The sequence below is a fragment of the Halichoeres trimaculatus genome, unplaced genomic scaffold (assembly GCF_033239565.1).
Source record: "Halichoeres trimaculatus isolate MK-OKI-2021-1 unplaced genomic scaffold, fHalTri1.1 fHalTri1_scaffold_11, whole genome shotgun sequence".
Taxonomy (NCBI): Eukaryota; Metazoa; Chordata; class Actinopteri; order Labriformes; family Labridae; genus Halichoeres; species Halichoeres trimaculatus.
In genome coordinates, this window is record NW_027437189.1 from 19,208,127 (window position 1) to 19,235,324 (window position 27,198).

Genomic DNA, 27,198 nt, shown 5'->3' on the forward strand with positions numbered 1-27,198 from the left:
AACTGACTCACACTCTTTGATTTACAGGTGTTTACTATTGTCACGAATGCAAACTTGATTAATGCTCTTGAGAGGATAAACAAACCTCTTTAAAACCTTTTATAAAATGTGTTCGTGATGAGACACTTTCAGTGTTAAAGGCCTCAGAACACTGCAGCTCTTACATTTGTTGATCTGATTTATCTGAGTAATTATCACTCCTGACAGCTGAGAGGCCCCAAGGCTCTGAAGAAGTGAGGAAATTATCTAACAACAGTGTTTAACATGTGCAAGACAATGTGTTTTAATCCTACAGCATGTGCATAAATTGAAGGCATTTTAGGAGGAACTCCTTTCTAAAAATAGCTCAGAATCGTGAAGAGTTGGGAGGAACGAAGCTCATTCCCCCTCGGGAATTCATACCGAATGACAAAACAATTCATCAAACACTCCTCTGGATTTCTCTGGGAGCCTCGCACAGTAGATTCAATCCACTCTTTATTCTGTCCTATCTGCAGCTCACAGTGAAACCTGATTGTGATATTTGCTGCCGATCATGCAGAAAACACCATCAGTGCTCATAGCGGATAATGACACCTTGTCTATTCATTGTGTCAGTGATAGATGACCTTTCTATCTTTAGAGACTCCCAGCCTGGCACTCCTGCTACAGCCGCACTCCGCTGTTTCTAATCTTAGTCCCTGACACTGTTCAATAATGCATCTCCTCATGCACTCCCTTCTCTCCACAAATGTGTTGTCAGGGTTAGATCAGCAGAAATAATAGATGGGAGGAGCAGGTGGGGGTTGGATACTGTACATGAAAAGGGAAGAATGCTGGGAATGGCCATTTTTGTCTTTCAGCACAGTTGGCAGCTGAGATAAAAGACTGAAAGTCTCTGCCACCCACTCACCCACTGGTGTTTTATTCTTTGTTTGAAATTGTCATTTGTCTCTTGGCTCGCTGAGTCGCTTAGTACAGACTTTCTATTTCCACTTGTTTCATCACAGCGCATCCTGAGCGGTAAGCGGAAACCCTTAAACCAACAGGCGTTGACGCGTCATCATGATATTCTGGGGATACCTTTCTTAACTTTTGGAGTAAAACTTGGGAGCAGAAACCGGGGCGATGAGTCAACGTGTTGATCTCATGTAGAGATGTTTCACCTCTTCCCGAAAAAAATGTCTTCTCACACTTGAAAGCAGCACATGGGGAAAGGGTTTGTGATTCATTTGGTTTCCCAGAACAAAACAGTGGCCATGCTCCCAAAATAGAGCTCAGTAGCGTGCGCGAAAAAAACCTGCTGTTTCTAAAAATAGACAGATTCTGAGTATGGCACACACGACTCGATAGTAAAATCTCCATTAGTGTGTTGCTAGGGAGAAGTGAGAATGTCTGTGGGAGTACTCCAGTGTCTCAAAGATACCAAGTGTTGTTGCTAAGCAACTCAGCGACCAGGTCAATAATACAGTGGATGCTTGTATTCGCTGGGGCTTTGCGAGTGATTTTCCGTTTCATCTATTTAAAATGTAATAGGAAAAGAGCCTGTTGAGTAACTTTGTTTATCAAAAAGCGGGGAAGCGTTTTAATGGGCCGTTCCACTCTTGATGAGATTCAACTTCTTATCTAAGTAAACCACTGAGATAAGAAAAGAAACCTTATGCAGGGTCATAAAAACACAGTGGAGGTGGGGGGCTGAACAAATTTGAGGAAGTGATTATCCACAGAGCTCTGAAATTGTTGAGGGCAAATTCCCATTGTATTCCTTTGAAGTCAATCTATTGAACGCATCCTCAGACTGTTCCCTAATGTCTCGCAACATATGTACTTGTGAACACATATTGATTGCCTGTCTGTGCGCATTACTTTGTAGACGTCTGAAGAGGTGATGTAACTTTTTCACCAAGCTTTCATTTTTATTCCCATGTCAGTTCATGGTGTAAACAAATAGGTATCTGCTTACTACTACTGCAAGTGTCTTCTGTAAGTAAATGGTCAAACTTGTAATCAAACGTGTTTATCTAAATATCAGCCATCCAGTGCCCTGCTGCCCAGCCACACACACTGACAGGCCCACACCACCTTTGCAGTCAGGTCTCAGAGGGTATGACCTAACTTTGATCCATGAAAGGACATAACTATAAAGTATCCAGCGTCACCCTGAGTGAGGAGATAAAAAGAGTCCTGCTGTGTGGCAGCATTCTGCCTGCTCTGTCCTTTCCACCTCTGGAGGTGTGCTGTGGGGTGTGCCTCACGCTGTCCAAAGCTGTTGTGCAGCTCACATTTATTATTTATACAAAATGAATAGTTCAGAGGAGTGAGGGAAAACATTGGATTTTGGAGACCTTTGGGAGGCTTTGATGGTAGGGGAGTGTAACAGCTTGAAACAAATGTACTATGAGTGATCTGTATGTTCAAAATGGATTGATTATTGGGTAAAGTAGCATTGCAGCAGCATTAAATAGGTAACAGTATTTTTAAACTATCAGTATTTCACTCTGTGTTCAAGTGATGCTCCTCTTTTTAATGAGAAAAAAAAATAAAAGGGGGAATGCAACAGTGTGTGTAAATGAGTGTGCCAGTAGCCCAGTGTAGACCTGAAGGAGGCTGGGGATGCCGTGAGTGGGGAGCCTGCTAGGCCCCGCCCCCTTCTCATTATGCATGCAGTAACCAGGGAAACTAGAGGAGTCTCGCCCAGGCAGCCCATCACGACCCAATTGAAAAGCGCTCGTAGTCTGAGCCGGTAGTAGAGTAAAGGAGCTGCAGTGGAGGAGCAGACTACACGAACCAGCGTCTGCACCTGAAATGCAGCATCTCGAAACCGAGAACTAACTCGGTAGAGAATTCTCAAACAGGAGAATTAGCGCTTCTTTGACTGTTCCAGATGTGGGGAGCGCCTCTGTCAAAGCAGCACAGCCGTGGTTTGGATGCGAGATGGAGACATAGGGGATTCCTATCGAGAACGCGCACAGTGAAGAAACTACAGCCGGTTTAGGAGAGCGAGGGGGACAGTTCAACTGAAAATGGTTCAAAACGTGGTTTTGGTGTTTCTCCGCAGGAGGCTGAGCCAGAGACCGAATGTGGAGGAGCTGGAGAGTCGGAACATCCTGAAACGTAAGTTCACACACTGCGACTTTTGTTTAAGAACTCTTGTGTCTTTATCTACTCATCAGTTACGTTTAGGATAAACAGTACACAGCAAATATATTTAAACTTTAACACTAAACGGGGGCAAGACTGCTCAGAAATAGCTGGGAATGCCAAGTGTTGTTCATTATTCAGCAGCTAAAGCTCGCTTGAGTGCACATTGCCTCCTCACACTGAACCCTGTTAGAGGTGATGAGAGCTGAACTACAAAGACTAACATGGCATGGCATGACATGGTTTACATGTGTGCTACACTTCAGTGGTACTACAGTTTCAGTGATAAATAAAGGCTTCTTTACCGTCAAAAAAAGCTGTGTTTTTTTTCTTTTAAAATACTAAATATATATTAAAAAGTGAATTTATAATTTTGTTTTTTTTTCTTTTCCCCAGAGAGAAACGACCAGACAGAGCAAGAGGAGAGGAGGGAGATCAAACAAAGACTAAATAGAAAAGTAAGAAAATTGACAAGATTTTTTTTTTTGTTTGGAAAATGAAAAATGTGTAGCTTAAATACAGTACGACTATTTCAAGTGTAATGTAAATTGGGGACTGTTTAACTCAAATGGACAAGAGGCATGTGTCTTAAGTCTTTGTTCAACCTGTTGTGTTCCAGCTCAACCAGCGGCCAACAGTAGACGAACTTCGAGACAGAAAGATTCTGATCCGTTTTAGTGACTATGTGGAGGTGGCCAAAGCTCAGGACTATGACAGGAGAGCAGACAAGCCCTGGACCCGGCTCTCAGCCGCAGACAAGGTGTGTTGGAATAAACTTGCCTTTGTGAAAAAAAAAAAGTACATTTGTAAGACAAACAGAAGTGTCAGTCTTGTGTGACCTGTCATTGTCACTTTAGTCCAATAACAAAATTCCTAAAATGTGAAGCCTGTTTATTCTGAGATCTGCTCTCTGCAGTTTTTGTGACTGCTTTTACTTTGCTGTTCAAAGGCAGCAGCACCCTACTGGCCTGGCATGTACTTAGGGAATGCTCTAATGCCCGTTTTCCTCTTCCCCACAGGCTGCCATCCGAAAAGAGCTGAACGAGTTTAAAAGCACTGAGATGGAAGTGCATGCCTCCAGCAAACACCTAACGAGGTCAGTGTTGTGAAAAGCATGTCTGTGTTCAGCGTGTGATGGGGGGAAGCATGTTTTGCTCTATTCTAGGCAGCAGGGTTCTAAATATAGCTCTCTGTGCTCGTGCAGAGTGCTGAGGAGCTAAAGATAGATGGGAGCGCTCCTAAACTGGGGGAGGGTGTCCTCTGGAGGGCTCGTGCTACCGAGCAGGGAGAAGTGATAAATGCTAGGGTGTCCTTGGCTGAGCTTTGAGAAAAAAGGGGGCCTCACATGCTGTAACAGTGACCGAGAGGGAGGGTGGCTTTGAAAAAACATCAGCACGTTTAACGAGGGCTAAAAATAGCTGCATGTCTGCAATAAAAGGAGTATGGAGACAAAGGCACCCTCTGCTCTCCTTTACTCATGGTTTCTCTGCCTGTTTGTCCCTCCAGGTTCCACCGGCCGTGAAAGCAGGGACTTTCTTCTGTGAAGAAATGCTGAGCTTGGGAAATTTTCTGGAGCTGCTTGAAGCTGCTCAGCCAGGACGGTTTAAAGAGCCTGGAGCCTCCTGGTCTTCAGCGTGTCCTTAACATTCTTCCAGCACCCTGGACTGTCATATCATATCGTATGAGAGGATGGGTGTGGGAGAGAGGATGGTTTGCGGCAGTGTGTCCTGGAGACTACAGAACGTCGCCTTATGGAAAGCTGGCTGGTGGAAGAAGAACTTTGGAGGAGCCTCTGACTCTCAGGAGGAGAGGGGAGGAAAAAAACATTTTTTTCATTCAGTCAGTGTTGTTTTTTTGTTTTTCTTTTGTACTATTTCATGGACTCCTTTGACGAGGCAGTGTGAACCCGTGTAGTGGGAGGAAGTTGTGCATGTGACCAGCTTCACCTTTTCTTAACTGATGAATAATGTGTCACTTGGACTGTGCAGTCGGGGGAGAGGGTACTGGGGATGAATTTGATATAAACTGTACATACAGTATGTCAATCTGAATGAGACCATCAATGTCTTCACTGAAAAGAGAAATACCTTTGTAAGCACTACTTGTCTTCAAAATACAAGGTCTTTTATAAGAACTGCTTCTCTCACTTTTTTTATTTTCAGTTAAGAATCATGTTGAATATGAGTTAAAACAGGAAGATTTAACAAATTCTCTTCATTTATCACTACTTAAACAGTAACATTAACTTTCGATGAATCAGGCATTTCAATTGAAAAAAAAAACAGAGCCAAGAAAATGTTGAGCAGGAACATGACTTTCTTTCTCCACCTTCCCCTAATAACACTTGAAACTACTGAATATGTCAATTTAGTTCAGTAAACAACAGACTATGACATTTTTAAAAACACATAGAATAAAAACAGAGCCTGGAAAACAACAGTTTTAGGCAAACATTTTGAAATGAAGTCAGCACAGAGGAGGATACACACTTGTCTATGGTATAGAGACCTTAGTTTGGCTTCTTCAGGGGAAAAACAAAGCATGCAGGCCCCTCTTCACACTCTGGACCTCGCCCTCTTGCTGTAAGAGAACAAAGGAAAAAGAAATCTGAGTGATGACTCCTCTAAATACTGTATGTAATGAACAGGTTCTGCTACGCTGAGGACAAGTCAGAGTCTAATTACTTCAGTCGTATCCAGGCTGAAGGGTCATCTGTGTCGTGTCTACTTACCATCTGACTGAGGAGTCTGTCCTGAACTGACTTCATGTCTTTTCTAATCAGGCACATCTGAAAACAGCAGGAAGAGCAGCGTGGTTTTAGAGGGGGGGTAACTCTGAATATGACAGTCAAGACAAGCAGGGTGCAAATCTGACACAGGAGACAATGAGGTAAGCAACATTTTGTGAGAGGCTACTCAGCAGAAATGAGTGGTAATACAAGCTGAGGGGAGATGAGCTACGATCGAAAAACACTGGCGAGACAGGGAGAGTTCTTCACTTAAAGCTGGGGCTAATGAGGACACTAACGCTCAAGCAAGAATATGAAGCACATATTAGATGCCAGCTGTGAAATTTGGGCCAGAAGATCTGACCTCGGATGTGAATATTTTTTCCTCATACTCCAAGCTTGGACACGTGTCACTCTGCAGTGCTTTCTGGAGGGTCTTGTTTCTGGAGTGGAGTGGAGATGGACAGACAGTTGCAAAAGCAGTAAGAGGAAGCAGAAGAAATGTACAGATTAAAGGTAAAGGAAAAATTTCACTTATTTAGGCACAAATGAAACCTAATGTATCATGGTGCACGTCATTTAAAAGAACCCCTTTATACGACTCAAATAAAAAAGAAGAAGCCACAGCTCACATGGCGCCTTTAGCAAAGGGCTCAGTGACACAGAGGGAACTGATGGGGTTGATGATAAACAGCATATTTGTAGTGGTTCCAAAGAAAGGAAATGTTTGTCTCATTTGATGTTGTCAGGGGCATAAAAAAAAATCAATGAACCCACTTTAAGTCATATGAAGCAGCACTGGCCTCCTCCCTTTCAGTAGTAGCTGATGCTGACGGCTTCATTTCTAACTTCTGACAACAAGCCTGAGGGAAACCTCATTTTCCATTTAGACTCTTTTAATCCATGTCCCACCAAAGGAACAACTGTGTTATTCAGCTTTTACAGAGCATGTGTGCTGGGCCTGAAGAGGCAGCATTGATCAGTGTGGAAGGAAGACAACATAACAGCACAGCTCTTTCAATACATACAAACACACATCAATGGTCACACACACACATAAACACACACCTCCTGATGTCCCGCTCATGGTAGGAACAGAACACAGTGATCTGCTTTTTCCAGTGTATCTGTCAGAAACAGAGACCAAACACTGATCAGAAAAGAATCAAGAACAGAATGTATTTCTGGACACGTTTTGGAAGATATTTTATCGTAGTTTCTCTCTCCCAAAAAAGGATGCATGTGTGGGTGTGTGGAGATCTGGAGTAAAAAAATACAGAGGCGTACAGTCAGGTCTCTCTCCATGCTTTTGAGCCAAGTTTCTTCCTGTTCCAAGTTATGGATCTCTTCCAAGAGGGCAGCCCGGACCTGTTCAAGCTTCTCAGTCCTGAATGTTGAGAGAAAAATTGACAAGACCGGTATAAATGTAGCAAGCAGCTTACCAAAAATAAACGCTCTTTTCAGGCTGCAGGAACACAGAACACTACAGGGTTGGATCTTACAAGCACTGGGGTTCCAAAAGGACATACAAACAACAAAGAGCCGAAATGTAAAAGTTATCACTGAGTTTAACAAACCTGTGTTTGGTCATTTGGTTGTTGAGGGAGGAGATATGTTGTTGTACGGTCTTCAACGACTGCTTGTTGTAAACCTCCACCATCTTCTGTCGGCTCTGAATAAAAACAGGTAACAATATGTGGTGGAAAAGAGATGTAAGAATGCGTTTCACTAAAATAAGGACACTGTGCTTTATTCATGAAATATGTATCCTGATGAAAAACACATTTTTTAGGAGTTTTGAGTCTTTTTGAAAAAAAAAGCAAAAGAAAAAGAGTGCTATTTGTGCATAAAACCTCAAACTTCTTCTTCAGCCCAGTGCGGAGTTGCTGGCACAGGTTACTCGGGTTTACAGCCTCCACATCGTCCTCCAATTCCATGTCTCCATCGCCTGTTTCTGCCTCCCAATGGCTGGAGCTCATCGTGTGGGAAGGAGACATCACCTGACTCACCTCGCTCTCAACAGAGATCTCAGTATCTGAGGAGAACAGTGACGGACAAATCCAAAGGTTCATAAAGTGGGGTTAACACAAAGTCAAATAATGTTATATAGCAAAAAAAAACCTGTATTGTACCAGCTGCTAATTTATCCAAAACAGAGAAAGGCTGTGCTGTAAAAGTAGTTTGGTTAATTTAAATGTTGCTACGCCAAATGCTGATATTCATTCCAATAACTCTGATCTCAAGTTTTTACTAGTGCTGTGAGGCGATTAAAAAAAATAATCTAATTAATTACAGGATTTGTAATTAATTAATCTAATTAATCACATTTTAATCTCATATCTGCTTATGGTCCCAAAATAAAGAATTTGAATTCCAGGACATTAAAATTACATCAAAAGACATAAAAAAACCCAATTAAAAATAAGGTGGGAATATATACAACACATTTCTAGGTACCCTGAGGCATAAGGAACACATGAAAAAAAGTTTTCTGTTTCTATCTTTACAAAAACTACACAGTCCTGCACCTAAGATAAGCTGATTTGATTTTTAGGATGGTTTTTGCTTCTGTCACATCTTTACTCGATGTGGACTCAATTTTCACTGCAATATAAACTTCTATACTTCTATGAGGTCAGGAGAACCAGGGCTAAAGGCTAAAAACTGTGAGGAACTATGTACAAAACACTTAATTCAAGTCTTGGATCAAAGAAAAGTGAAGTATTTCCAGTTTTACATGCTCTGAACACACAAACTGTTGCTCATTGGTGCAAAGCAGCCCCAAGCTGAAACATGACACCAGGAAGATTGAAGCAAATTTTCAAATAATTCTTTAGATTTAAATACGGGACAAATATTGATCATTCTGGGCTTATTTAATGCAGTAAAGAGTGTAGAATTATCTGTTTTTTACAGAATTGAGATAGAGCAAACGGTTGATTTTCTACAGATTTTCAAAAAGTATGTATGAACAAACGAGATGTGGACGGCAGTCACAAAAGTCACTCTCGCTTCCCCCCGGTTTAAAGCATGTTGCTGACTTCATATGTGATACAGTCAGGGACCATTGGAAATTTGAAAATCTGACGAGAACACCACTTTTTCCAAGTAGGACAAACGGTTTGTAAAAGCCAGACATTTGAAAATAAGTGCTTCTTTGAACGCACCACGGGTTTGGATCCAGATTAATCTGCGTTAATTTTTATAATGCGTTAATTTGCGGTGTAATTAATTAATCCAATTAATGCGTTAAAATGACAGCCCTAGTTTTTATGTGTGCTTATTCACCCTGGGTGTGGTGTCTATTATGGCAAACATAAATACTGGTTGTTTGTACGATATAATGTCTCTTAAATACTCAGTCGCCTTTTTTTAGAAAACTAAATGAACAACTGAAAAGCTGACTACATTCCTCTTCTTTGCTCTGGAATTGACTTTGAGGTCTTGCTGAAAAAATGAAGGAATGTGAACATTGTCCTTGGTAGGAGTAATTGTCAATGTTAGAAGAAGAAAACAAACAAATTGATCACTGAGGTGTTGAAGATGTCTTTTTTTGTTAACGCTGGGTTAACTGGACACCAAGTTTAACAGGTTTGTTTGTGGAATGTCATTGCACCCAGAGTACTTTATGAGACATTGATTCATTGGGCTAATTTCTCAAGAGATGTTTCATCTGGGACGACTGAGTTGAGTGATTGATTTCTTGGGTGCATTTCTTACAGGACTTGAACAACTTTCTTGGTTTCATCCGGGGAGAATGTTGCTCTCTCCTCTTGCTTTTAATCGGCTCTTTGTCCTCGTCATCTTCTTCAGAATTACTTGAACTGGAGATGCAGCGCTTTCGACTGGGTCCTAAAACAAGAAGCAGCCACTTTACATCATATCCTATTCAACTGTTTCTTAAAGCATACCAACTCAGCACTAAAAGTAAGGACATTGGTGTTTGGTAGATTTTTTTCTTTGTTGTAAAAACGCTTCTTGGCAAAAGATCTTTTACTGTTTGAAATCCTGTTTTATTCCCTCTTAAACAGACATATTTGTAAGGAACATGCATTTGTGGGATGAGCAGCAAAGCTGAGTATGTATCATGCCAGTGAAAACTTAGCCAAGTCTTCTCAATGCCAAACAGCAAATCCTGCCACTGATTTATTTGGTTTAATTTCAAAGGTAATTTGAACATGACATGCTCACAAAACTCAAGTGAAAGACAGCTTTCTGCAAAAGCCACAGTGTTGTAATTAAGATATGACCGCTGAAGGGTAAAGACAGTCTGATACTTTGACAGTTTTTGCATGGATACCAATTTTACATCAAACAGGTGGATGAGTATTCCTTTAAAAGCTGTTTTTTTGCTGTTAAGTCAGAAAAGACAGAGTTAAGTTTCCAGCTGTTTGGTCATCACATGCAGCACTTGTTAGAAATGTTGGAGAGTGGAGAGAAAGTCCTGTAAATGTGCGAGATGATAGCATCTAGGAAACCCAGTGGAAACCTGTCAACAACCACAAAGATTCTCACCTGACACATGAATCTGTGCAGACTGTATGTCCCGCTCTGAAGATGGAGTTTTCTGTCAGAGAAACGCATTTGTTGTTATTTTGACGGTAACATCTATTCACAAATGAACACAATCTTCAATCACATCTATCCGACAGGGTAATTCTCTGGATTATTACAGCACTAAAACGCAGTAAAGCTCTACCTCTGTCTTATGAGACACAGTAAAGGCAGAAGTGACACTGTTCTTCACTCTGCTACTGTGCTTGGATGACTTGGTGGATGACTGGCTCAGAGATACTGAAGACACTTTACTTAAACTGAAATGACAGCTGTGGCTGACAGTGTGTTCAGGGTATGGAGACTGAGGAGAAGAAGGCATGGCTGGTTTGTCCTGCTCCAAGAGCGTGGAGGTCAACAGGGGCTGAGCAGAAGGCTGCAGAGGAGTCTGAAGCAGTGGGGAGGGTTCCTGCTGCATCGGGCTGATCTGGAAACAGACAAAAGAAGTGGGACGAACAGAAAGTGATTACAAAATGACGGACAAGAATAAAGATGGTGACTCATGTGGTGGTTATTTAATTATCATGTCTGTCAGAAATTAGTGAAGTGAAATGACAAGGACACATTTTCTGCTACATTATGGGGTTTCTAAATGGTGCAGAGTGGGGATGGCTATTATCTGCTCCATCTTTGGTTAAATAGGTCACTTCAATCATACACCTTAATCATTCAAATCATCATGCGCAAATGTGAAATATTCCATAATTACATGGTGATTTCAACGCCTCAAATTGTCATGTCAAACAAATGGTTTTCAAAGCGTGGCAGTAGACTTTCAGGGAGAGGCAGTATTTGAAAATGTAAACCAGGAAAAATTACAGTAAACATAGAACTATAGTTAAAGCTCAGTCAGGAAAATCTCACTCTGCTTGCTGGTTTGGTGTTTGTATGTTTGACACACACCTACACTGATTTTTTTCTTGTTTTTGCTATAGTTACACACGACCCACCAAAAGAATAGAAAAAAAACACAAAAGAATGATTTTTGTCTTATAATTTCTGGTAATCTCACACTTTTTAGGACTTGTCGGATGAATAACAGACATGAAGACATGTCGGATGAAAGACAAATACTAACGTTTAGTTGTCCAAAGTCTTCCAAAGTAGGCCAAACTAGTCATTCTAGAGACATGAGAACTCCTGTGGTTAGAATACACTGATAGGCCAATCCAAAACCAGACAAAACCTGAAAAAATGCCTAAAAATAAATAAAGTATTTTCTATTCTATTCTATTCTAAAAAAATATTATTTAGCAGGTCAGAAGAAAATAAGACCACAAAGTGCACATGTTTGTATGTTTCTTAATTAAATCTACCTCCACTGATATCATCATTCTTCTGGATTAGTCACCTCAGGGGTCTTGCAGCAACAAAGTAATGTGGAAACAGTTCAACTATTTTAACCCCTACTTCTGTTCATATTGCCACAACAATGGATAAAATATGTTATTTGAAACGGCTTTGATTTTGGAAGGCATTACACAGCACCCAATTTAGTTTTACAACCCCCACTATAGGACCCTCAACACAACTACAAATTCTGCTGATCAGAGACAGAGACTCACTGTTCCCACTATAGAAAAGATAAGTATCAAAACAGTCTTGGTAGTCTGTTTAATGAGAGAAAGATTTAAACAGGATGTAGAGCTGCTTCAGGGTATATGCTCAAATCTTGAGGTTAAATGTAATGCCTTTTTAAGACTTTTTTAAAAACCTTTTAAAAAGTTTTAAGACCTTATCGTGACTTTAGGCTGTAGTTAGCAACCGCTCTTTGACAGCTGTGGTTTGCATTTTAACATAAATTAGGTAAACTGAGAAGGAATAAAGCCTGAAAGAATAAATGAAACTAAAGGCAGGTTAATTCCCATTCCCATTCCCACACCAAAAAACAGAAGTTATTCAAGACCAACTTGCAGAAAAAAAACAAGAATTTTATTTCATCATTGTCAAGATTTAGGACATGTGCTTGAGATGGTGTTGTTTGTTTTCTATCAGCGTTACATACGGATGGCTACTAAACTACTGTACGAACTGAGTTTGTTGTCACACTAGCTTACGGATATGTTGGGCTGCTAGTGCTACATATAGTCCATGCCTCACAAAATTACAACTTTGCTTGTTGTCACGTCTCAAACAACAGGGCTACGTAAAGATTGATAAATACCTTAGCTCATTGCGTTGTATCCAGTAAAAAGGTGATTTGAATAAAGAAAAGTTGTTCCAAAACAACTGAGATCAGGGGAAGCTGGGGGAAACTTTCTCTAAATCATAAGAATCCAAGATCCCAGGTCCTCAAAAGTCAGAGAAGTTTTTTCAGGAGGCTTGAGAAACTCTTATGATCTAGAGAGAAATATTTTGAGATGCTAAAGCTTTTTTTGGATACTCATGCTGGTTTATGATGAGTGTGACGAGCAGAATGATCGTCCAAACACCAGGTGTGGTTATTTTTGAAGGTTCAGATCCCGAAAACATTTTCCAACCAGATTGACTATTTCAGTGGCGGATATAGTGGAATTGTCTGTCTGACGTGTCAGGTTAGTTTGAAACAGTCTCAAGGAGGAAAATAAATATTCATGGATATGTTTGAAGTCAAAGCTTGAATACCAATAAAATTCAATACCTCATAACACTACGAATAAGACTTTTATACTTTTTAAGGGCCTTATTTTTCCCACAACTGATTTATCAACTATTAATACTTTTTAAGACCTCACGGACACCCTGTGCCTACATAAAATGTCAGTGTGCACAGCTTGAAGCACTGATCTTTTTGGTGTCCGACTGTCATGTGTGTAAAGTGTTTGATTTAAGAAAGCTTGTATACATTCTTTCAAGGTTAAGCAGTTTTATGACTCCACTTCCTCGAAAGCGTCATGTTTTCCCCACGTTCATCTCAGCTACTATAGGAATTTCAACCATCAGTGCTCAGGTCATGGTCCAACTTCCTTAAATTCTAGGTTATTCTTTATGGATATCTTCAGTCAGCTAATAACTCACACTCCTTTCATGTCACTTCAGTGCTTCTCACATGACTGCTGGGTGACGTCAATGGCTTCCATGTGGTGTAAAGGTGTGTGAATCACTAAAGGATGTGAAATACCAGGGATCTCCCCACAAGTGATCTGAACTAGTGACTGTGGTGATGTCAGGTACTGTCCACAACTTTAACAAATTTTTGGATGGACTGCTGTAATGTAAAAATCAGGGTAAAAAAAAGAGATATGTCATTAAAGATACAGTCAGCATCCAGTAGAAAGCAACAAACTGTAATAGCTACAGTGCTGGGGATCCACCATGTGTCCTGAATTCATCAAATCAGGCTTGCTTATTGAATGCATATGACATTGTGATGGGTTTATTTCATTTAATTTATAGCAACTGTGATGTTATCTGTGAGTTCTGTAAATGGGATTATATGTCCAGTCTTTTTTAATTTATAATTGACAATGAAATCCTATTTTGTCTAATAAAACAATGTCTCACTCCTTTTTATAAATGTTGGTAATGACCAAAGAATGTACATAGTATCTTTTTATAGTCTATGGACATGAGTTAGTGAGAAATACATCAACTTACTGGCCTTAGCATTAGGGTTTAAACCTACACATTTAGATTATTACAGGAAGGAGAAAAGGATTTTTTTTTTCCTTATGAGACACCCCGCCTCCAACTATGACACAACACTGTCCATTTTCTATGCTTCTCTCAAGATTTCCCCATGTGATACTCCTTTACACATAAATCAAGCAGCACAATGAGACCTACACTATTTCTTTTTGGAGAAGAGTGTTTTACCTCATTTCCCCTTCGTCCAATAGTGTGAACAGGTGCAGAAGTGTGACCTCTGTGGGTCAGTGAAAGGTCAGAGCGGACAGAATGACTGGATGGAGTCTTAGAGGAGCAGGACCTCTTCTCTGAACTGTAGAAGGAGAGGGCCCTGAGGTCTCCTTTACTGTTGACTGTAGAGCAAGGTTTGGGTAACAGCAGGATTGAAGAGGGGGTGTCCCGGCAGGGTGGGTCAGGGGAGGCGGGGAGGGGGGATCCCCGCGGGCTGAGGAGAGGGAGGCAGGTCAAACCCAGGGTTGGGGCTGACCTCTCAGCAGCTGTGAGGGTCCAAAATAAGCACAGATGTTCAAACAGCTGGCCAGAGAGTAGAAGGTCAATATATACATGCCTCCCCACATATCAATTTACAGTCAAGAGAGTGGAGAGCAATGAGGTCATTTATGCAAGACTTCTAACATTTACTGCAAAAAAGGTGATGAGAGAAGAGCTGCACTGTTCTACACTGCGATGAGAGTTTATAAAGATATATCTAGAAAGTGTCAGACAGGCCATGTTAAGAAAGTTGAATTTCAGTTTTAGGTCAAAAAGAGTTTAGACGTTATTTTAGACAATTTTAGCAGCTAATGTATTTTCATAAAACATCAAGACTCCACTGGCCATGAGGACATCAAATCAGCTGAATCATCTTAACAGCAAAGAAATTCATTAAATCTTAAGCAAGTTACATAAAAATGTAAAAAGTGATACTTAGCTAAGAGAAGAATGAAATGATTCTCTAGAAAAAGTGTATACAAACTTTAACAGGAAACAAGACACAGGCATGCTCACTGTTGATGGGTGTAAATAGAGGTGTGTTCTGTGTGTGATATCAAAGGTCAAAGCAGAATTAATGAACCATTTCGGCAACCATGAAAGATGTACCAACATTAAGTGGTGTGACGGAGTCAAATGACTGTTATCTAACTGATGTTAGCGAGTCTTACATCTCATGGTCTCAGTGAAAGGAGGGGATGGACAAAAAGAGGTCTGGCTGGCTGCCATGAAGTCCTTCAATGGGCTCATCTGTTCCTCAGCAGGGGCAACAGTTTTCTTATTCAACTTGGAAGTTTCTGAAGGAAGCATTTCAGGCCTTTGCTGCTAAAAAACATGAACAAAGTGTTTTGGTTATAGTATGAGAGGAACTGCAGGCATAAAACCAGGTCTCAATATCTTTGAGCTTGTTTACGGCTGCCGTTGGAGGGTATGCAGAATCCAAATGCTTCTACATTTTTTTGTCAGAAAGGTTTATAATCAATGAGACAAGGATTATGAAAAAAAAACTTTTTAAGCTGATAAAAAAGATAACCAACCACAAGAAGTAAAAGTCTCAATAAGGCTTCTTCTACATTTACATTAAAGTCTTTATTACTTTGATTTCGTCTGTTTGTAAATATGTTTATCTAGAGTTGTTTTTACGAAAAGAGCTTGTGAAAACGTCACTAAAAATTTAAACAAAACTGTAAACAGCCAAAACTCCAATTCTCTTCACAGACTGGCTGACATGTTGGGCTCTCACCTTGAACCCTGAGAGCTTTCTCAGTTCAGACTGCTTTTTGCTTTCTGGTCCTTTAGAGGTGCCTGTTTTCTCAGAGAAGTTTTCTTTTCTCTTCTTTACCTCTGGTATCTCTGGAATGCCTTTACTTTTCTGACCTGCTGGATTACTCTGTTGGTGAAAAGACACAAGGCAAGTGAGAACATATATATTGATGACGCCGTCAAGACAGTAAAGACTCAGACATCATTCCAACATATATGTGCGAGAACTATTTCCACTCACATTTTAATATTATCCATAAGGCCAAAAAGGAAGTGACATTCTGAGAGCTTTAGATTCTTTGGCAGGGTATATGCAGAAATCCTGATGTTAAATTCGAAACCTTTTTAAGACTTTTTACAAAACGTTTCAAAAAGTCTTAAGACCTTACTGTGACTTTAAGATGCTGTTAGCAACCAATAGTTGATGATTGTAGTTTTCATTTTAACATAAACTAGATAAGCTGAGAAGGAATAAAGCTTGAGAGAATAAATGAAACCAAAGGCAGGTTAATTAAGATTCCCATTACCACAACAAGTAACAGTTATTTAAGGCCAACTTGCATAAAATACATACAGATGGCTACTCTTACTGAGCTAGTTGTCACATTAGCCTGCGGATACGTTGGGCTGCTAGCGATACATATAGCCCGCGCCTCACAAAATTACAACTTTGCTTGTTGACACGTCTCAAACCACAGCACTAGGTAACTGTATTGATAAATACCTTATCTCATCGCATTGTATCCAGTAAAAAGGTGACTTTAACAAAGAAAATTTGTTCCAAAACAATTGAGATCAGGGGAAGCTCTCTCTAAGTCGTAAGAATCAAAAATCCCAGGTCATCGAAAGTCAGACAAATTTTCTCAGGAGGCTTGAGAAACTCTTATGATCTAGAGAGAAATATTTTGAGATGCTAAAGCTTTTTCCAGATCTTCACGCTGGTCTGTGACGAGTGTGACGAGCAGAATGATCGTCCAATCACCAGGTGTGGTTATTTTTGAAGGTTCAGACCCTGAAAACATTTTCAAACCAGATGGACTATTTACATGGCAGATATATGGAACTGTCTGTCTGACGTGTCAGGTTAGTTTGTAACAGTCGCATGGAGGAAAATAAATATTTATGGATACTTTTGGAGTCAAAGCTTGAATACCAATAAAATTTAATACCTCATAACATTAGGATTAAGCCTTTTTCATACTTTCTAAGGGCCTTATTTTTCCCACAATTGATTTATCAACTTTTAATACTTTTTAAGACCCGGCGGACACCCTGTTTAGGATATACAACATCAAACAATGAAAAAAAGTCAACAAATAAACAAAGCCAATGACCTCTACCTTGGAGATGTGTGGCTGCTCTGACTCTGACAGGCTGACATGATGGTAACTTTTGAGCCTCATATTACTTTTGGTGTAATCTTTTGCAGCGGTCTTTTTCTTCATCACTTCAGCACCATGACTTTTCTGAAGAGGCTACAAAGAAATGAGGGAGAACGATTATTGACGGACAGAAGAATTTTAGCTAATGTACAGCAATACTTTTGTAAGATTCGCTCTGTATCTTCAACCAACCACAAAAAAGCAAACTACTATTCACAAATGTGTTATCAAAATAAAAATACTTTGCTACAACATACAGAGAAGTTTTTTGCCTTTGGAGCAGGAGGCTCCTCTGACTCAGACTGGCTGTCACCAGACTCTGCTTCTCTGTAGGTCTTGGTTAGTGCAGCTGCAGCTCTCCTGGACCTCCTAACAGCTGCATGTGGTCTGCTGGGTGCTGCTGCTGGCTTCACCACCTTCTTTAGTTGTTCCACTATCTCCTTCATGGCAGGCTTTCTCTGATTAAACAATGACACCCTGTGGCTGATCGGGGTAGTACATCATAGTCACAAAATGACTTCAAAGCAAAAACTCTTTCCATTACCTTGGTGGGTTTTGTGTTGCCTTTTACAGGTTTCTGTGAGGGTGAATATAGGTCTTCATCTGCAGTTACAGAAGTTAACTGTGGTGAGTGAAATCCTGCAGTTTGGTGACTGTAGCTTGTATTGTATCTCTGGCTAATGGCTTACACGAATCATGGGGAGACGCAGCTTTAGGCCTCACATGTGCCTGCCTGGAGTATTTGGTAACTTTGGGTTTGGGTCTCCTGCTTGACTCCCTCAGCCAGCTGACCTCCGTCATGACTTGGTCTGTGTCTGTGTCACTGAACAGATGCTTCCTAACGCGTCGCTTCTCCTGCACACAAAAAATACAGAATTTATGGCGTGTAAAACTCCACAAGTACAGTCTGTTCGCTGCATATTGTAAGTTTAACTTAAAACTAGGTTTATGAGGTTTCCTTTAAATGTCTTCAACTCAGTCTTCAGCTTTAATATCTACGACAAAACAAAGCAGAATGATGAACATATACTTTTGCCACTGGTAATTGTTTCTCTGTTGTCCTGATTTGTGCGGACGAGTCATTCCAGCTACTGTAACACAAGATGATGAAAATTAGAAAAGTCATTTCAATTCATTTAATAGATGTATTGCTAAAATCTAAAGCCAATCAACTGTCAGGCCTACCTGCTTGATATGCTGTTGAAGGTTCTATCCTTTCTCTAAAAACATTAACAGCCTTAGTTTTACACCATCATATCAATAAACTCATGCATTATCTAAAAAACTACATTTAATATTTTATATTTGTTATACTTACCCCAATATTCAATGGGTCATCAATGCTGAAAGCATATATATCTTCTCTGTTGAAAGATAAAAGCATGTAACACATTTTTAATGCATTGAAAACCACTTTTTTATCCAAATATACCAATCAAAATATGACTGAATTAAATTACCTCTGCTTTGTAAAGCTGTTGGTGGTTTTGCTGAAGGACTTGGTAAAAACAGAGGTTTCTTTTTTCTGTTGCAAATAAATGAAAGTAATTAATTAAAGAACAAAAAAGTCTTCACTGTAAATGAAACACTTACTGTAGAAGTTGATAATCTGCCCATAGTGAAGATCTGCCTATTACAAAAAACCCAGAGTCAATAAGAGACATTGTTCACTTACTATCACATCACTAATTTACTTTCACCATCACTGTGTATACCTGTTCAAATATGAAGGAATCGAGCTCTGAGGGTTCCTCCCTGAAGACCCCTGGTCTTTACTCTTGTGTTGGTCAGTGTTCTTCTCATGACTTGAGATGAGCTTCACTATGCTGCCTGTAACAGCTGCATCTCTCTGAATGAAGACAGTAGGGTAGGATTGCTATTTTATTCAAACATCGTAGTCATAAATGCAGCTGCTCATCGTTTAACAGGTACAAGAAAACATGAACACATCACTCAAACCTGGTGTCCCTATATTAGCTCCGTTCATTTTAGAATTTGTCTTAAAATTTTAATGTTTCTTTTTAAATCTTTAAATGGATCAGCACCTCAGTGTATCTCTGACCCGTTGAATGTCTACACTCCCTCACGCTCCCAGAGGTCTGCTGATCACCTTCATCTCATTGTCTCAAAACACGTTCAAAAACCTGAGATAATCGAGATCAAGCCTTCTCTGTGGCGGCTCCCTAATTGTGGAATGACCAAAATAAAAACATCCCCTACCCTACCAGTTTTTAGATCTCATCTTATAACTACTTTTTAGTATTTGGCTTTTAATTCAGCATGAGAATTGTATGATCTCTGCCCTTCTATATCTTTTATCTGTGTTTCACGCCTTTTTGTTTTTATGTTGTTTTTTTTTTTTTATTATTTGTTTTATTGATGTACTTATTTTACTTTTACTGTGCAAAACTTTTTCCAAAAATGTGCCATATATATGAAGTGGATTAGAAAGTCTGAAGTCTACATCACTCTTACCTTCTTTTTCTTTGAAAGGGCCTTGTTAGTTTTATCCTTAGCCCTAGATGATATTTTCTCTTTGCCTGTTGAGACTTTTGCTGGAGCTTTGACTGCAGCAGCATCTTTCTCTCCAGGCGTTTGTCTTTCGTTCTTCTGTTCAGCCATGCCATTTCTCTGTACATGCTCTTCGGGAGCACTTTGGTCTACGGAGCTTTTGCTTGTAGTGTTTGCTCTGGTATCAGATAGGTGCTCTGGGGTTGCTGCTGACTCCTGCTGGGCTTGATCTTGGTTCCTCTCAAAGAGGACCTGCTGCAGCCGCTTGGTGAGCTCAGTGTGGAGTTTCTTTTGGTTGATTGGGCTGTTAATGCGAACTGACGTTCTCTGTACTGAGGACAGACGTCCTTTTGGATTTTCACAACTTGAAGGTGCTAAAGTAAAAACAAATACATACATTAAGCCCAAACAAAATTTTTGACCCAATTAATTTCAAAGTATTCTTGTGTCTTTTGCTTACCAGTTTTTGGCAGAGAATGGATTTTCTGTGTTGGCATAATGAGCATTTCAGAAACTGACAGTTTGTTCCAGTAAGCAGATCTGATGTTTGAAAGAAAATGTAGATTACCACTTTATACACAATACAGTGCAAGAAAGCATACACACCACTGGACAAGTTAGAGCACTGGTAACACTGAGAGCTGCTGAGTTCCAACAATATGTATGTTTTTCACAGGTCTTACGTGTTTCCCACAGTTCTTGGTTGAGTATCAGGAACATAAGTTGGCTCTGTAGGTGAAAAGACCAGTGATAGGATCGAGAGTTTCAAAAGTGTAAATTAAATAGTGTTATAGCCACTTAAGGTATATAATACCAAGGGATTGTTCTTCTGCCTGCCCAGCCGGAACCATTTCTGCTGTTTTTGGTTCCATATTCTGTTACACAAAACATATCATTATAAAGATCAGTCAAGATTTCTGAATTGACAATCTAAAAACATCTAAATACACAACAACTTATACTAACCTCCTTGTTATTGTTGGCCTGTTTGGAGGCTGTGCCCTGAGCGGACTCATCATTCTAACACAGACAGACACCATTAAATACAAAACCACAAACCAAAATTCAGATCCTTCAATAAACCAAATGACTGGTCACTCATTATGTGCCATACCTGCTCTTTCATGCCACCTGCCAATACAGTGTTGAGTGTTACACTGCCAGTCTTAGCAGCCATCCTGAGCTCTCCCCTGTATGGTTCACCTTGCCTTTCACTTGAACGAACCATTTCCAGAGATGGCTTCCCTTTACCTTTGGCTGAAGTGTCTACATGTAGGGGGAAAAAACAAAGCACTTAAAGTTTGGCACTTTAAAGTTTTACATTTTTTTATATACCTCAACGAAAACTTTTCAGTCACACAAAAATAGTTTAAAAAGGCATCTGAAGAGTCAAATTACTGTTGAAGTCATTAAAGTGAATACTGTTAGTGATTGTACTGTAATGTTTCAAACATTTTCTAAAATTATTAAATGTTGAAAGGCTGATGATCACAAAACAACTTATCAGACGCACAGAAAATGTTGTCAGTCCTGTGATAAGAACAGATCCAATGACTTTAGTATAGGAAACAAAGGTTAGTAATGTTAACAAAACTGAATGGCAATTAGCAAAAACTAACAAAATAAGAAAAAACGAGAGGTCAAAAGACAACTTTGTTAACTAAAATAAAATAAAAAGGAGGCTTTACAAAAAAATCATAAATGGAGTGAAGCCTGTAAGCTAGTTCGGGCAGACAACTGGAGCTGCACTGCTATACACATATCGCAGGTTACATGTGCTTTTCCCCTACCATTTTACAGGAACAAAACAAAAACTGATCTACAAAACCCACTTTAAAAATTGACACTTAATTGAAAGTGAAACAAAATGTCAAAACAAAACAAAAACAAAAACTAAACCAAAAATGCAAAGCCATAATAACCTTTCACTGAAAAAAATTGTTATCTAACATAACTGCCTTTCAAACAATTGTTATAACTGATGTGACAGTGTGAAATTGAAAAGATGAATTGAATTATTCTTGTGTAAGTCCTCTCATTTGACAAATACCCATAATCAACTTACTCAATTGCAAAACAGCAGAAAGTGACTTTGCACCTCGAACACTCTCCCCTGAGCCGCTTCTGATGAAGGTGGCAGACTCTGAAATCCTCATCTTGCCTGGGGTCACCATCTGAAACAAAATGTAAAAATGTGATATTGAAAAGTTCAGTTGCATTATTCTTGAGTAAGTCCTCTCATTGGACATAAGAAGTAAAAAACACCAACAGGGAGTACAATACGTGTGGGGAAAAATACTGAAGTTTTTTTTTTTTGAGTACACAGGGATTGTGTTGAGCTGTCAGTCTTCATACTGTACAGCAAAAGAGGGAAGACTGATGGGGTTCCTTTGCTCAGTATGCTCTCTACTTATTAATGCGTTAACTACACAGGATGGTGAATTCCTTTAACCTTGTTGTGTACCGAGACTGTTAAATGGTTGATTTGTGAAGCATCACTTAATTGCAGAGATTTATTCTCCTTTCAAATCAAAGACTTGGGCCATATTTGCTTATATCTATATGAACAAAGAACAATAACGCTTATCAGTGTTAGGGAAGTAAAGAAATGCAATTAAATATTCATGATGGTGTTAACTTAAAGATTTACTGCTCATATTCTGAAGTACTACACCAGTGGGGCACAGATAACCTAAAGGCCTAGGTTATGCCATGAGGTTTGTCTTCCAGCGGGTGGCCTGGGTTAGGATCCAGCCTATGGCCTGTTTCCCACATGCCATTCCCCACTCTTACCCTGTTCACTACTCTCTATCTACTGCCTTTTTCTCTGTAATTTTTTAAATAAAATGCATAAACAGCCAGAGATAACTTAGAAAAAAAAGATTACATCGATTCCCTGGTAATGTTGAAGCATTTACACATGTGCCTTGGCTTGAGTCCTCCCAAATGTTGCATGGCCTATGGTTGGTTGCCCCACATTTTAAAAGCACTGTAGTTAACATCTTCATTTCAGTTTTATCAGATCTGTGGTGCCTTTAAAATACACTTTAAAATAGCACCCTGCCAGCTTTTGGGACGCAGTTCCTCACTAATATCGGTCTTGAGTGACTGCACCTGTAATAATAAGCATGGAGGCGGTAGCTCAAACTGATATTTTATTGCATTTGACACAGAGTGCATAACATTTTTGACTTTTCAGCTTAGCTGTCAGGTAATTTTTAGAGTAAACTTTAGTGTAAAATAAGGTGCCCGGCAAGAGAAATAAAATAGCTATTCCATCTATTAAGGTATAATCGCAATTCGAAATACTTCCTCCATGATGTTGCTATTAAAACATTACCGCAAACAGCCCTGATATATATCTTTGATCAAAGTCACAGTCCAAAACTCTTCTTACCTGAACAGACGAAGTTGGTAAAACAAATGGAACAGTATTTTTCTCACTTTCACTCAGGGACACCTGACTTTCTGGAACCACCTGCATGGAGGATTGTTGAACAGTACTGATGGTTTGCAGTTAAAAATTGTTAAAAACCATCTTCACACTTCTGATGCAATATCAAATAAATAATGCTTTTATCTTTAACTAAAACACTGCTATTGAAAGGTTGTAGCCCATGCCTTACATTTTGAACAGTGTGATGGAAACCACTTAACATACATGATGTCGCAAACCCCAACTGTCTCCAGTTTACTTAATTTTATCCAAAATAAGCAAACTTCACATGACACAACATCAAAGCTACTTTTTGAACCTTGTGAAATCAGCCAGCTATTTACCTGGGAGCTGTTGTCTTCCTGTATGATTTTAACTGTGGTTTTCACTACAGATGTGCCTGTTTTCCCCACAAAGTCCTGACAGAAAAAGAGACTTGTTGATACAAAATGTTAAACTGAATATAGTTATCAAAGTTTAGAACCAAAGCAGAAATTATGTTTATCAAGAAAATAAATCATTTGAGACAAGTTTTTCTTCATGTCACTGATGTGTCTCCTTCCTTAAATAATTTTATTCCTTTCAATCAAAACACCATTGAGTGAATGTTTTATTCCTATTTCAGCAAATGAGGAAGTAATGAGAGAGTCATGACTCACCCTGTTTTTGCCGTGTCCATAGACCCTCTGAGCAGCCTGCAGGATGTCCAGGCAGGAGCTGAATTGGAAGGTGAGACTTGATCCTTCCACTGAACCCACTATCACCACCTCTGACAACTTCAACTGCAGAACTTTCTTTTTGCCTTCCTCTAAAGACACAGAACACTGAGTAGTTTTTGTATGATGTACCATGAAACCCTTATGTCAGTGTATTGTTTGCTAGAAGTCTGAAGACATATGTAAGGGGTTCTGTGCTTTGATTACCTTTCACTGTGTAGCTTTGGACTTCATTCTCAGTAATGCACAATGTTTCCCACTGGCCCTTCAATACAAAGGAAAGGGAACCCTAGTTGATCTTATGCTGTTACAGGTACCCACACGTCTCCTAGTAATTATATCATATATATGGTAATGAGGTACCTGCGCATCTTCATCAGCTAGAGAGAAATAAAAGGAGATGCTGTGGCTGCTCAGGTTGAAGTCGATCCAAAATTCGTCCAGTTTTTCATCTGAGGGCATCAGCAACTAACAACAAGACCATGATACTTTCAACACATATACACAGCAAAGATAGCATTGGGGATTGTTACATGCAAACTGCTGCAAAGGAAAAACCAAGGTGTTGTATAGTCTTGAATCTGCTGATACTGACCTCATGTTTGTCCAGATAAGCCTCCAGACAAGGGTAGGAATACACTCTAAAGTACATGGGACATTGTTATTCAAGAATGTGAGGCTATTGTCAAAACTGCATGTGCTGCCTGTTAAAAGCTCAGAAGTGAATGAAAAGAAAGTGGAACAAACTGAGCTGCTGAGCATAACGGTCTACAATTACTTATCCAATAGATTTGTAAAATCACAGATGAGACAGGTGGACCAAGAATCAAATATGGAATTTAATGGAATTTTCTTGTTGTAAGTCGAATCATTTAACATCTTTTTGAGACCAGCACTGATTCATCTCTGTACCTTCTCTTGTCTCCATGCATCCCATTCACCAAGTTCAGGAACTTTCGACAATCCTGGAATCACAAAGATCCACATTGGCTCTACATATCTGATTTCATTCTGTAACACAAACAATTCTAACAAATGTTGATGCACTTGTGTCTACTCCCCACCCTTTTTTTTTTTTTTTTACCGTCTCAAACTCGGAGTCACTGATCTTGATAAAGGCATCAGCCACATGTCCCATGGTGAACCATCGATCTGCCAGTTCCTTCCTCTGCTTTGGAGAGGCCATCCGACACAATGATTCCATCAGGGCTGTCTGGAAGTCATAGTCTAACACAGAAGACTCTTTGTTCTTATTTGTTGTGCATATAGATACATGCAAAGAAAATATTCCAGGGTTCATCATAAAAACGTACCACCAGCATCCAATATCTGACCAGCGATCTTGATCCTGCAGATGAACAGACAGAGTTTGTTACATAAAATTTCATAAAACTGTAATAGTGATTCCTTAATAGAGTATATATCATTACATACATGATATCTGAAGCTTCCTGGGATGACAGGATCTTCCTCTGTTTCTTTAGCTCCACAGGGATTTTGTCCAGAATCAAGTTGAATTTACTACTTGCCTGTTCGGAGGTTATCATTTTGTCACACATTGAATGCTTGCTCATACTGCTCCTGTAAAAGGCTTAATAGAATTGTTTCAAACCTCTTTTTGGATCTGGATGTTAATTCGGGGGTCTACAGCCAACTGACCGACAGGATACAGAAAGAGCTCTGTGATTTCGTATGCTCCTGAAGGAAAAGAGAAAAGAACATTGTGCTGACACATTACTGTACATATAAGTGTTTTTTCCCCATTAACACTGAGACGTATCTTTACACAGCTGAATGTGTAGCTTACCCTCTCTGCATGCTTCATGAGCCACCTGTAACAGAACCACACTCTCATGATAATTCACTCACTGTCATTATTCTGAAGATTGTGTTTTGGTGTAAAGCATCAGCTCACCAATACAGCATCAAAGAATTGCTCTGCAAGGTTGAACAAGGTTTCATCCCATTGAGAGCCACGCTGGATCCATAGTTGCCTGCATTTCTCAAACCACTGTACCATGTGCACAGAACCATAACTATTAAACCACTGAGGGATATTAACTTACACTAGATGTATAAAATGAATACTTATCTTCTTGATTAAGCCTTTGGAAATGAGTCCTGACAACCCTTGACTACCAGCAGATACCAGGTTTTTTCCACACTTGTAGAGCATAGAAAAACATGAACTGGCTGTTTTTGAGTCTTTCTGATCCAGACTCTGTGCAACAAAGGAAACAAAAATATAGTTAACCCACCATATAACAACATAAACTCAAAGCATACAAAGGAGTGCGCTTGGCTTTTACTTACCCGACAGACAAGTTTGTCCAATTTTGTGAGAAACTGCCCGGAACATTTTAAGGGGTTCCCTTCATTTATGTCTTTTTGCAAAAAGGTATCCAAAACTCGGACGTCCCCACTCTTTAATACCATCTCAATGGTCTTCTCCAGCTGTGCATTGCGAGGGTTTTTTGAACTTTCCTTTATCATCATTACAATGAATACCAGAAACTTCAACAAATTTGGTGACAGCTCTTACAGATACCCACCTGGGCGTCCTGGCTCGGTCCCATACTTCACCTCTGACAGAACAGCCTTACTGCTACTTAGCCGCCGCTGTCTTCTAAACTACTGAAACTAAAAGCGCAAACATGATCCTGTTAATCGTATTGCCACTCGGACAGTATTTAATTTCCTGAATAACTAGGTTCAGTTAAACGTTGAGTTAACAGTTTGCCAGTAATCAACGAGTTAGCATGAAGGCCACGATTGACCGTCTCTTCTAGGCAAGAGGGCCGTTAATAAGTTCTTACCAAGTAACCGTTGACATCACATCATAGAACAGAATAGAACCTTATTTCTAATTGCAACAAGTGCAACGAAATCGTCATATTTGACTGTTGATGCTGCAAAGCTAACCCTAAATTAAAAACACAATGTTACTACCATTGTATATTACCATTGTCGACAGCTGAATTTGCGATCTCTTTCTAGTTTTAGCACAGTGTGACCTAGCTAACATTTACCAATGTCTTTTGCCACCTACGTAACGTCTCTCTTGAACAACGCTATATATTACCTACCGGCTCTGAGATGTTCAAAGTGACTTGACTTGAAAAAGATTGTTGTTTATTCTCCAATTCGTACTTACTGTCGAATAAATTATCAAAACATAATGTGATAGTAGTCCGACATATTCCAAGTTCCTCCCTACAACCCCGCGAAGTCTTTTCTTTTGTCGCGCATGCGCATACTGCAGAGTGAACGTAAACCCTTAGGACTGATTCTGTCTCATCTGCATTGTAGGAAACGTTCTTAGGTCTTTGGGGCGTTAAGGTAAAGGTAAAGAAAAATTGCAGATTTCATGTGCAAGTGTATTTTATTTTC

General features: G+C 39.6%; 2 protein-coding genes across 4 annotated transcripts in view; one reads left to right on the forward strand and one right to left on the reverse strand.

The window, feature by feature from the left end:
* Positions 1-5,231, forward strand: part of phactr3a (phosphatase and actin regulator 3a) — a 35,285-nt gene extending 30,054 nt beyond the window's left edge. Inside the window, exons 8-12 of one of the 3 annotated variants that reach the window (XM_074681069.1) lie at positions 3,038-3,093; positions 3,517-3,578; positions 3,740-3,880; positions 4,140-4,216; positions 4,627-5,231. In XM_074681069.1, coding sequence (XP_074537170.1) covers positions 3,038-3,093; positions 3,517-3,578; positions 3,740-3,880; positions 4,140-4,216; positions 4,627-4,642 — 352 coding nt within the window. In that variant the 3' untranslated portion in view covers positions 4,643-5,231. The remainder of the gene's footprint in view (positions 1-3,037; positions 3,094-3,516; positions 3,579-3,739; positions 3,881-4,139; positions 4,217-4,626) is intronic. The other 2 variants (XM_074681067.1, XM_074681068.1) reach the window with 2 other exon arrangements.
* Positions 5,232-5,306: 75 nt separating this feature from the next.
* Positions 5,307-27,091, reverse strand: sycp2 (synaptonemal complex protein 2). The gene is made up of 47 exons (XM_074681064.1): positions 26,963-27,091; positions 26,361-26,448; positions 26,122-26,262; positions 25,899-26,029; positions 25,724-25,826; positions 25,616-25,640; positions 25,421-25,506; positions 25,243-25,337; positions 25,122-25,156; positions 24,893-25,035; positions 24,721-24,773; positions 24,404-24,449; positions 24,172-24,276; positions 24,016-24,073; positions 23,752-23,900; positions 23,437-23,511; positions 23,054-23,134; positions 21,722-21,830; positions 20,771-20,922; positions 20,623-20,676; positions 20,471-20,531; positions 20,340-20,385; positions 20,117-20,196; positions 19,621-20,030; positions 18,861-18,994; positions 18,739-18,775; positions 18,606-18,670; positions 18,464-18,509; positions 18,331-18,365; positions 18,176-18,236; positions 17,835-18,000; positions 17,690-17,748; positions 17,418-17,603; positions 17,104-17,238; positions 15,744-15,890; positions 15,172-15,325; positions 14,198-14,505; positions 10,548-10,829; positions 10,364-10,415; positions 9,569-9,700; positions 7,702-7,883; positions 7,426-7,520; positions 7,136-7,235; positions 6,917-6,975; positions 6,213-6,291; positions 5,852-5,908; positions 5,307-5,700 (listed from the first exon to the last, which is right to left on the reverse strand). Exons 2-47 carry the CDS (start codon positions 26,382-26,384, stop codon positions 5,644-5,646), a joined length of 4,890 nt encoding a protein of 1,629 aa, XP_074537165.1. The 5' UTR covers positions 26,385-26,448; positions 26,963-27,091; the 3' UTR covers positions 5,307-5,643.
* Between the last annotated feature and the right edge of the window lie 107 nt (positions 27,092-27,198).

Excerpts from the sequence above, each read along its gene's own strand:
- sycp2 (XM_074681064.1), bottom strand. The coding sequence starts at position 26,384 with ATGGGACCGAGCCAGGACGCCCAG. Across the intron at positions 17,749-17,834 it reads TGCGTCTCCCCATGATTCGT|ATGAAGACCTATATTCACCC; the intron begins GTAAGCCATTAG and ends CTGTAACTGCAG. Across the intron at positions 9,701-10,363 it reads TGCACAGATTCATGTGTCAG|GACCCAGTCGAAAGCGCTGC; the intron begins GTGAGAATCTTT and ends TTCTTGTTTTAG.